Source organism: Anoplolepis gracilipes, chromosome 10 (genome assembly GCF_047496725.1).
Source record: "Anoplolepis gracilipes chromosome 10, ASM4749672v1, whole genome shotgun sequence".
Taxonomy (NCBI): Eukaryota; Metazoa; Arthropoda; class Insecta; order Hymenoptera; family Formicidae; genus Anoplolepis; species Anoplolepis gracilipes.
In genome coordinates this window covers 2,957,217-2,969,344 of record NC_132979.1, presented here as the reverse complement: position 1 = coordinate 2,969,344, position 12,128 = coordinate 2,957,217, and the positions used below count along the sequence as shown (strand labels likewise).

The 12,128-nt window shown below is 39.0% G+C and overlaps 1 protein-coding gene across 1 annotated transcript in view; it reads right to left on the bottom strand.

The window, feature by feature from the left end:
* The window catches only part of LOC140670334 (uncharacterized), a 46,384-nt gene that overhangs the window by 14,705 nt on the left and 19,551 nt on the right, over positions 1–12,128 (bottom strand). The window contains exon 3 of the mRNA XM_072900896.1: positions 692–797. Within this exon, the coding sequence (XP_072756997.1) occupies positions 692–794 (103 nt within the window). The 5' untranslated portion in view covers positions 795–797. The remainder of the gene's footprint in view (positions 1–691; positions 798–12,128) is intronic.

Sequence of the window (12,128 nt, the reverse complement as noted above, 5' to 3'; positions counted from 1 at the left end):
GTGCCAGCTCGAGAATCCTTTTTCCCGCAGCTTTCGTACCCGCAATACGACGATCGAAGTACCCGCAGAGCTAGTCATGGTGCATTCCAAATGCGAGCCAACGAATAAAGCTCGTCGTGCAACATAATAATAACAGCGAAGCGAACAGAGGAAAATGCAATGATGATAAACGTAAATAATTAATAATGTAAAAAATCGCAAATAATATACTATCAAAACAATTTCTATATACACCTTGAGGTATGCAAAAACCTGATGATTGTAAATTATTAACGTTACTGTCATTTGTAATTAATGTAATGATTATTTGGATCATTGCACTTTAGACGTTGTATAAGTCTGTTTTCCGATATTTTTCATCGCGCTTGAAGAAATTTAATTCGTTTCATCGGAACGGCATATTAAAGTAAGACGATTTGCGTCTCCTCAAGGCTCCTATTTCTATTCTATCTACTTGAGACGGAATGATAAATCTTTGATTGCGAGGACGGAATTCGCACGAATAAATCTTTCACGAGGCTTTACAAAAATAATGCCGGGTAGGAGCGCTATCGACGTTAGATACACGCGGATTTGTCGTTTCCCCGAAACCGTAATCCACTCGGTGACAGATACTTCGCGAGACACGTGGTATTAGTAACGTCATGTATAAACCAGAAGGGCAATCGCGAGGAGGGATCGAAATACTCACCGGTTTTATTCTCGAAGGTGGACGGTACGCTTTGACAGGACGAACAGCACAAAAGCCCCGTCAACAGCAGCCACCTGGACAGCTCGGTCGATCTCTTTGACATTGTCTGAAACAGCGAGAAGCAAATTAAATTAACTGCCGGATAATATCGCGCGACTTTCTGATCCGCTCGTCGTGCAATTTGAGAGACCTAATCTATGTCGTGCTTGTAATCCATAATAATGGAGATTATTATCGTGATGGAAGGATGTACTGCGGAAAAATTCCATCGTTGAAAGAGATACTTATTTTATATATTTTCCATCGGTTTTTATTTCTAACACATATTAATACTGTGCAAGGATATTGCAGAGTATATTACGATACATCCGCTGAATTGTGATCCCGATACTGACCGATCGGCGATTTAATACGCGTCGACGAACAGATCGCGGAAGTCGATTTATGGAACAGAGGCTCCAAGTTTTTCTGCACCCGCGGAGGGAAGCGTGATACTTTTATTTCGAGAGGCAAATAAATCTTATGCGCCTGGCATTGTTGCAAAAAAATTCATGTCGTTGTTCGAGAAGTTTTTCTGCAAAAAACCAAATAAACATTATGTGCATCCGCTCTCGCAAACACAAAGTATCGGTATAGTCCTGTTGTATGAAAATGCGGCGCAGAAAGCTAATTAATTCATCTAATTAGATATTCACAGAACGATCAATGTATGCGTGTGTATTGGGGAAGAGGAGGGCGGGGTAATACCGGTATTAATTACAATAGTGTAAATACGCGAAACACAATATCTGCTCGATGGCACAGGGTAAAACGGTATTCTCTACATACATAGCTAAACCTAATACTAATAGGATAAAGTATTAGTTGGGGATAATAATGAATGATCTATTGTTCCACGCGATACATTCAACGATAGAAATATATATTTTAGTCGAGTATGCATAAAAATAAAGTAAGCGTCAAATCAAAACTTATATACTTAACAATAATTAAAAAACTAATAGGCCAACTAATGAGCAAATTTAACTATATGTTCATTAAAATAATATTATTTATTATTATTCTGCATTATTACATAATATATACTTATATACTTATTGAACGCTTTCATTGTTTCATATATACGCAACAATTTATAATCTTCTTGGAAGAATTTAAAAATCTTAAATTTCAACAATATTATAATCTTATTTCAATGCTACAATTGTCATTTCAAGAATAAAATAATTATTTCAACTATAAAAAAATTCTAATCTTCGATTTGAACATGTGTTATTTTCTATCCAACATTTTTCCTCTCCCATTCAGGAAAATTATTTTTAAATAACAAGAATATATTCTTCTTGGTTGAACTATATAAAATGTCTTCATCCAAGCAAATTTTCTTTGTTTAAGGCAATATAATCTCACTTCAAGATTTACATTTTGGAACTAAAGATATTGTCAAAGTAAGAATATTCTTTTCTTCTGTGTGTTAATTTTTATTAATTTCTAAAAAAAATACAGTTTTTCTACTTTATTTTTTAATCTCACGTGAATACCGACTTAGAGACATATTCAAACGAGAATATATCTCTGACATCTTTACACCCGAAATGTTTTCAAGAGATTCCTGTGCAATCACTATAAATCCTTTACCAAGGACTTATGCCAAAAAGCTCTATCAACGTTGCCAAGTTTCTATATCTAGTCTTCACAACTTTATATCTCGTTTCATTCGCCAAGTGACCATTTATTATGCGCGAGAGAGTGCATTATAAATTTTTTTGTACACATAACAGATGTACACATTACTTATTTATTAATATCATTTCAATTCAATTTAAAATTTTTCTCGAGTTATCTAATAATTATGCGATACAGTCTGCAGAAAAAAAAATTTTATCGAACGACGTAGAGAGGCATCAATATTGTCGGCCGGATTAAATAATTTGTATATCTTGCCGCGACATGCAAGAGCGCCATGAATACGCGATTAACCGCGACAGGTAGACAGACAGACAGACAGACAGGACAGATACGGTTTACGGTACTCTGACGAAACGTAAAACCAAATTTATTCGACGTGACTACTACATTTCCTGACAAAACCTAACCGGCGAAACTTTAGCCGGCCGTCCGCGTAACATACGACCGAGCATCGATGTGTCTTTTACAACATCGACGAGGGAGGGGTGCTCGATGTCTTGTAAAGTGAGTCGTAAAGACCGTTGTTAACTGATCTCCCTGAGGGGCTACCGTTTCGCGAGAGGTTGCCGGGAATAATTTCCGAGAGGTCGTGACCTGCCCCAATCGACTGGCGGAGTCGTCAAAATTGCGTTCCCACGACGCGAACGCGTACGTGCATCCCCTTCCCGAGTCGGTGAACGTTCTCTCCCCGGGAGAAGTCTCTCTCAGGTCGATAACGAAGTTTTGCGCGAACGAAAAATCTGATTAGGAGGCGTGACAGCGTCAAAAGTTCACCCTCCAGCATTTCTTTTGACGTGATATTCTTTTTATTCGCGGGTATATGGTATGTTTTATATCTATATAAATATTCTAAAAGTTTCGATCAACTCTGTGGAACACAAGGCTCTAGATGTCAGCTTTTAATTTTCTTCGAGATTAAAGTTTAAATAAATAATTCTCGTATTTATCTTCACGCAAACTAAAAAAGCGATCGAGGTGCAAGATCGAGGACAGTTCCCAGGGGCTTAGACGCCCCGTCGATCGGCGAGAGAACTCGATCGTACCTGTTAACGATCACGTCGAGAAAGTCTTTGAAGAAGGGGCCCGACGCGAGTGGCTGGGTCACTGTCACTAACCGCGAAAATTATACATTCGCGTACACACAGACAGGAGTTGCGATTTGAAGCGGCAGAAAAGGAGAAAGAGAGATGGAGAGAGTCCGTTTGTCTAAATTCCTCAAAGACCCCGCGGCTCAAAGGAGATACGATATCAGTTGAAAATGACGTATAGTTGTCTTCGTATAACGACAGTTTAGATATTCCGCGCGTGAATTACGCATAAACAGTAGGCCTCACGTTCAGCAACACGACATCCGTCTGAAGATTCGCATACTAATCGGTTAATAAACAGCTATCTATAGCTCGGAGAGACATCGAAGACCTGTCGGAAAGTCATAATCTAGGAGTAATGCACTCGCGCGCGCACAACGGGGAAAGTAGGATATCTTGTGAGATACAGTGTTCCGTAATCTTCGTGAAGCTGCTCTGTGATCATCGACAGTGATTTCCGTTGTAAACCGACCCTTCCTTAAAAAAAAAGAAAAAAAAAAAAAAAAAAAAAAATAGATTGCATAAAACTTATAAATTCGGCAAATTGCACGTGTAATAACACATATAATTCGTTTGGCATTAATCGCATCGATAATAGTGACCCAGATTTAAAGGAAAAATACGTGACTCGTGACTCGATGTCGATAGCAGACAAGACGTTTCCGCGAAATCAGTGAATAATTTTTGTAAGATATATATACATACGTATGTACTCATCTCACGATTCCGCGGACTGATTTATTCACAGAGGCAATCTAAAAACTTACTCGTTAACACCTGTTAATTACACAGTCCAATGGAATTTTATATCGCGGTTGTTTGCATATACATGCTTGACATACGGCACGAGACGCAATATATACGAGTGTTACATGAAAGAAGACGAAAAGGATTTTATATTCATTAATTGATTCATTAAATTGATACTATCACCTAAATAACGTTCAGAATGGACTAAAATTCGTGAACGTTGTCGAAAAACTCGCGTCCGACGCGATGATACTTTCACCTGCGTCATGTACGAGTGAATCGGCTCGCTCTCGGAGCTCATCAAGAAATCATTTCCGGTAGTCATTGACGTCGCATGTGACGCGCGTGTTTTTGACTCTCAAATAAATATCCGTTTAATATAGTAATTCTCAAGAAGCGCCGAAAATTGCGTCGAAAAATTGCAGCTGAAACAGGGAGTTCGATCAACTTATAAAAGACCGCGAGTAATTTCCATTTTATTATAAACCGACATCATATTTTTTATTATATTAAATTAAGTTGAAACATTTCGATCAAATACGAGTCGTTATATTTAAACGCAAAGTCTAAAAAAAAAAAACAGTGCCGATCTATACTGACAATGAGATTCATTCAATATTAAAATTTCGATAGAATCCTCAAAGAGTTGACTGCTCTAACTAAGATTAAAACTTTTTAATAGAAGATACAAGAAACTTGATCACGATAAAGAACTTACACATGCAGGACGGAAGCTTAAAAGTTGTTTTCGTCGCGTTTGCACGTGGAATCGCGATATAACAAGATACACGTGGTAACGGTAGACGCTGCTTCGGGCGCCGATCTTCTCTCGAACAAGATTTCCAGAAAGAAGGAGCGAGAGAGAGAAAGAGAGAGAGAGAGAGAGAGAGAGAGAGAGAGAGAGAGAGAGAGAGACAAAAAAGAAAAAAAGAAGACAGGAAATACACGGGCGAATGGGCAAAGAGGACCGCTTTGTACGAAGCCGCCTTTAGAATCGGTGACATCCGACCTTCAAAATCGAATCGGAATCACGATATCTCGACAATCCTAGGCTTTCTCGATCGTGTCGACAAAGAAAGAAGAATGACAGAAAAAGAAATCACGAAGAAAAGTTTCGATATAATAGGAATTTTATGATAATTTCATCTATTTAAACAGAAATTGTAAAGTTAAATATATATTTCGAGAAAAAAAATTAGACGATTCTCTCTCGACGTTTAAAAACTTTTTAGGAAGCAGGGGATTCTCTGATAAATGCTGGAAATTCTAAATTATGCTAATCGTGTACGACGACAATTAGTTATGGCTTACGATAGTGTAACATAAATACGAATTACTGTACATACTTCGCGTTTCTAGTCACGGAGAGAATACTAATACTAATTTATTCAAATGAACCTGAAAATGTTTCTACCTTTACATAACAAATAACTTCGTTCATCTATATATATAATATAAATTCCTTACATATAAATCTAGATAAAATATGAATCTAATTGCTAATCTAATATTAATCGCTTAAGCCTCTCTTTCTCTCTTATTCGTTATTTAAACACACATATTCGTATATAATATGTACATACATTATAAATATTCATATAATAAAAATGATAAAATTCATTATACACGCGTAAAGTAATAAATCTAATTGAGAGACAATCGCGTGCACATGTCAGATAATTCGCGACTCTAATAATTAATTAATTGTCATTAATCGAATTAATTAATTAATTATTAATTAATTAATTAACGCTCGAGTTTATTCACATTTTCCTAGTTTATTTTATACCTCTCAGAGGAGTCTGATTGGAGAAAATCAAAAGGCTAGCCGGATATGGGTTTCTGGCGATGGTGCAGTTAATGCTAATCGACCAATTCACTTCGCGGCGATAAGATATAAATATATTAGAAAATAAAACTAGCGTGAGGAAATTCAATAGCATAATTATCGAAAAACGATAATCGGATTTGATTGCTGCGTGCTTTTTGATATATCCATTGAACGGAATTTAATTTACTTATCTGTCTGAAACATTTTATCTCATACAGTATTCTGTCTGCAATACCCCATAAAAAAAAAAATAACTAAAAATAATCTTCTGAGGATAAATGTCACCTCTCGGGTAAATTCATTGACAATCGAATATTTTCTATTTTTCGCGCGAATATTGACAAATTCAAACAGATCTTCTCCAGTCCTCATGATTCTTTTACAACTTTTGCTATTCCGCTACGTATTTGAAAGGTGGAATTTTTAAGAAATGCCGCGATTCCCTCTTTCCGCTTTGAACTTATTAAGCATCGACCTCTGTTGAAAATCCGCACTGAATTCCAAGCACGAACGGAATAGTTTCGGCTCCGAAATTCCATGATATCTCGTATCCTTGTGGGATCGCGAGTGAAAATTCAGTCTGCGAGCGTCTCATTTTTCACTTCATCCGCCAAATACGGTTGCTCGCAGCAGCTTTACGAGCTGTCTGCTCGCTTGAGGCTAATTTATGCGCGAATGAAACGCTCGAAAAGATCGAAAGGCAGGAAAATGGCCGTAGAGAAAAAGAAACTGCGGAAAAGTCGCTGAAAGCCGTTTGTGAACTTTGCACCAAGATCAATTAGAAAAGAACTGTTCCTGGAGAAATTAATGTTCTTCGCTGAGGTCACACGAGCAATCAATTAGACATTACTTGCTACAAGTTCCAATATGCAAATACGATGGTTAAATATTCGTTACGTGCCTTTTTTTTTTTTTTTTTTTTAAATCTGAAAGAATCTTGAGCAGAGCACGACGCAGTCTGGTACTTTTTCTCATCGAAGTGAACTTACCTAGTGAATTAAAAACGAGTGAATAAAGTAAGATAATACCTCGGTAATTAGCAAGTGTGTAATTAGAACGCAACTTAGGTGAGGTAATTAAATTAATGACGTATCAAGTGCTTCTTAAAATATATACTATAAAAGATAGGTAGGTACGTTAAATGTATGTATGTTGACTAAAAAATATAATAAAATAAATTCTTTTATATTTATATTTAATTATACGCATAAAAAATTTATTTTATATATTTTTATATTACAAATAAATAAATAAATATATATAATACTAAATGACTTTTATTTGTAATAAATACATATATACATATGTATAAAAGTTTCATATATACAAGAATTTTCTTTAACAATCTTAATTATGAGTTCTATTTATATTTATTTTTGAGTAAGAGTGAACGCTTATGATTTGTAAGTTATTAAGAATGTTAAAGGAACTTGTACGCGAATAAAAGCAAATTAAAAAAAAATCTCATGATCATTTTCGCATCGACCGTTCTATCTGACTTAATGCCCACTAAATCTTCCGCGATGTGCTAATTGCAGCTGCCGTTATTAAATGAACGCTCGTGATGAATCGTGTTCTGACATAAATCGTTATGGGAATCAGCACGGGTAAATCGCATATTATGTCGTCGGCGCAGGTAAAAGTTTCGAGACGATACGCGATCGTGGAAGAAGGAGAAACTCGCATGACTCTCCCACAACAGGGCGTGCACAATGTTATAATTATCGTTAGAATATATCGTTATATCGTTAGAAAAGTATTACACAGCGGGCGCAGACATTTTTCCGCATCATTCTCTAATTACGATGAGAAAAACAAGTTTACGATTACATTTATTTAATTTAATCCGTGTAACGTTATTCCCATAAATATCGGCCGACGCTAACCGCTTTGTCTGACTTTCAGTCTCGCTCCTTAAAAACAAGATTAAAGAGAGACCAGGGATTAATTAAACTTTACCTAATGCTTTTGGCGGTGTGGATATAGATATTTGCACGCTCGTTATCGCGTATCGTGCGCTATTAACTTACCGCAACGACACTCTTCCCAGTCCCACGAGGTCGTGCAAGGTCTCGTCGCGCAAATAACCGAATCGATTTTCCTGAGAGGTAGGAAATCCCATCTGATCAAGAAAGAGAGAGAGAGAGAGAGAGAGAGAGAGAGAGAGAGAGAGAGAGAGAGAGAAACTTCGCTTCTAAATCGCAGTGGAACAGAAATTCGGTAAGACCGGGGACACCGGGGACCATCTGTATACTCTTTCACATGTGCGTGTGCGAGAAACGACGAAGGAGCTAGCGAAGGATCCTGTTGGCGAGCGCTATTAATTTCAGATGCGAGGAAGCGATTATCGGCTCTTCTCAACGAGCCTCGCTCAGGTGCGAGACCCGGACCGTCTCTCTCTCTCTCTCTCTCTCTCTCTCTCTCTCTCTCTCTCTCTTTCTCGGGAGATCGGCGTTCAGGTAGTTTCTCGCCTTACCAGGCCCGGCCGAACGCGACCGTGACTAATTCCCTTAAGGGGTTACGCACACATTTCTCGCCTCTCGTCTCTCGACGCGGCCGAAACGAATGCGAATGTACGTCTTCATGTTTTCGCCGGGGCCGCGACGTGTTTTGCTTTCGAGCGCGAGAGCGTAAGATCATACGTCATACGGAGGGAGAGAGAGATACGAGGAGAGGATAATTCCCGACTTCATCTCTCGAGATTGAGTCAGCGGTGCCGAGACACAAGGATGTTGGTCAATCACGGATCTGTCTCACAGTCGCAACCCTCGAGATATCTATCCACGCGGAGGAAGCCGAAGTGTACTCTCGACTTTATGTTCGATCGAAGCTATTTTCTTTCTAATGCGTTTTTTATGGACGATCCAGGAGAAAACGGGAGACGAAATCGCCAACTGTACTTAAGTGAAGAATCGTTCCTTTCGTCTTCTCTCCCATCTTTAGAGGGAAAAATTACCCTCATAAAAAGATCGAGCACTCGTTCTCTCTTCGGACAGACAAGCGAGTGAAAGAAATTGTTGGACGGACGAATGCTATCCTTGAAAAGTAACGAGAGAAATGCTCACGCGCACACACACACACACACACATACACGAATGTTTTTATAAGACTAATGAGTTAATTCTCAGATTAATTCTCTTAAATCGTTTTAACTTACATATTAAATACGAACGTGTGAAGATTTTTTCCGATTAAGTATGAATGCAATGTATGCTCGAGAAGAAACGATTTTTTTTTTTTTTTTTTTTTTTTTTTTAATTCCTCATTGTCAGATTTTACAAAATATTCGACTGCTTGTCTGACAATCTTTTGTCTGACTTATCAGAGAATGAAGAATCCCCTGGGTTCTCGGTATTCTCGGTATTCTTGCTACGCTCAACTCTCTCATCGTCAGAATTTTCTTTAGCGAGAGGTACTTCAGAGATAAGAGATTTTAATTTCCGCGGACTACATCGTATGTATGTATATATATATATATACTGATTCATTTAAGATAATTAGCATACTCATCGTTTTATTAAATACCCGGATCGCAACAATGGACAATCCGAGAGATCGCGTAGTATTTGAGATAAGAAATCTGTTTTCGTACATCTATTAACAGAATTCGCCAGGCAGAAGATACCGGAAATACGAATGTAATTTGTGAGCAGAAAGAGAGAAATAGTAGAAACTAATTCAAGTCGAGTCACGAATGGAATATACACAATTGGGGGGGAATGTTGTAGTGTAAATTAATTATATTCTGCAGGAATAAGCTCGGTAATTGGCACTTAAACGCGAAAAAAAATCAGTCTCTCGATGGCCCATCGGATGTAAATTTCCCGATGAAATTTGACGACCATATCCGCGGTAATTCCTGCGCTAATTAATGTCGATAAATACCGATTCCATGATAAAGAAACAAGCGAGAAAAAAAGATCGAAAGGGAGAGACAGAAAGAGAGACAGAGAGAGAGAGAGAGAGACGGGGGGCGGAGGGGGAAGAGAGACGTGAATGTACCGCGGCTTTTCTCGACGGGTCCCGGCGCGGTTTCCGTTCGATCCTCCGAAAGTCGAACGGACGTAAGTGATGGTTTCCGACGAAAATCCCCGCGGAGGAAGAATGATTTACGATCGAATGCGGTTCAAGAAGGAAAGTCGAGCCGCGGGGGAGCCGCGGGGGTCGGCTTAATGCACCGGACGAAACCAGTGGGAAGAGAGCTTTAATTATGCACGACGTTTCTGAATTAAGGCCACTCGGCTTTATGGCGCCCGTATATGCGAAGCGTTTTACATAATAGCTCCCTTGCGGGGTTGGAAAATAATGTGCCGAGCAGGCGCACTCGGAGTGGAAACTATGAGAACCCATGAGAAAGCGCGTGCGATGCAGGACGATCCTATCTGCTTTCACACTCGAGAAGAGGGAAGAGGGGTTTCGATGAGTGGAGAATAAACGTTATCACTATCTATTATCGCGCGGCACAAATTTTACATGGAGTTATTTGCCGTACTTTACATATATACTACGTATTTTATTCTTGGATAATAATTTTGTACGTAGAATATATTCCATTATTGTATATATATATATATATATATAGGGTACCCCACCTTCGGATATTTTCTTTCAACAGCAGATTCTCTGACTAATTTTATTTCGATAAGAGTTATTATTTTTTACAAAGTTTCCCATTTTTTCCATCGCATTGTATCTTTATAATTAAACCTCAAACTAAAATTCTATTAAAGTAAACTCCGTCTAAAATTAATTAAAAGAGTATAGGTTTATTAATCTTTCAACTTGACAAAGTATAGTTTGCGAAATGCCTCTTCTTTTTCCATCGCTTGTAATTCTGAAACTATTGATGTCTCGACATTTTCGCTAAGGAGAAAAATCCTCTCCAAATTGGCCAGAGAATCTGCCATTAGAACGACATCTGCAGACACTATATATATAAATATAAATTAAAAATAATATACATATGTGTATGTATCCATTTCATCTATCGACTCTTTGAAGGAACAACGTTGAGAAGGAACGAGCTAAACCGTTCATGTAATTTGTGCGAAGCTCCAGATTCATTGGCCGAGTGATTTGCGATCGAGGAGTTGAAACAGACTGCGATAACAAGTTACGGTTAGGATTTATGAGTCCTATTCCCCTTGGCGAACGTGCCAGGATCGAATTTGGAACTGGGTAGATAAGTTCGCGTGTAAACGACTCCGGTTCGTTCGGCGGAAGGGGAGGAAGACGGGGTGGGTGGGGGGGGGGGGAGAGAGGAAATCGAGGCGGGCCCCGAGACAGCGTGGCCCCACGGTTTCACTTTATCTCTCTCTCATGTGGACCACACAGCGTCGAAAGTGTGTGTCACGCGCACCCAACTCGCCGGCGGCCTATACGCGCGCGCACACCACACACACACACACGCACGCACACGCATATGCGTGTGTAAGGTCAACCATGTACACACGGCAACGAAATCTACGTCGATGAGAATTAATGCGGGGCCGATCGAGGCGGCTGGCCGAGGCATGCCACGAATTTCCGGCTGACGAAATCTCTGTCCGTGAATGAAATGAAAGTGGTTTTCCTTCGCGCGTATCGATTCTCCGATTCGTTCTCTCGACCCGTGGCTCTCTGTTCCCTGACTCGACACCGACGAATAATCTCGACCATCAGCGAATTCATATCGAAAGGATTCGCGGATTAAGAGCGCGAATTCCGAATTCCGCGAGAGACAGAGAGAGAGAGAGAGAGAGAGACGTTATTTTAAATAATATTTCGCGTATTAATAAAACCCACGAGAATAAGAGTCCTCAATTTTTTCTCTCACACACACACACCACACACGCGCGCGCCGTTATCGGTTCTCCAACATTTCGAAATATCCACGATATTTTATGTCACACTTTGTTAATCGCGTGAAATGCGAGCGACCTGACACGCGGAAAACTGACAGAGGTTTTTCATGCATTAATGCATCAGTAGAATACTGATATAATATTACGTTGTAACATTACGGAAACGTCAGTCGGAGTAACGCAGTTCTCCGTGTTATCACCCTCTATCTGTCATAAGTGTTTTTGTTACTTTTTCG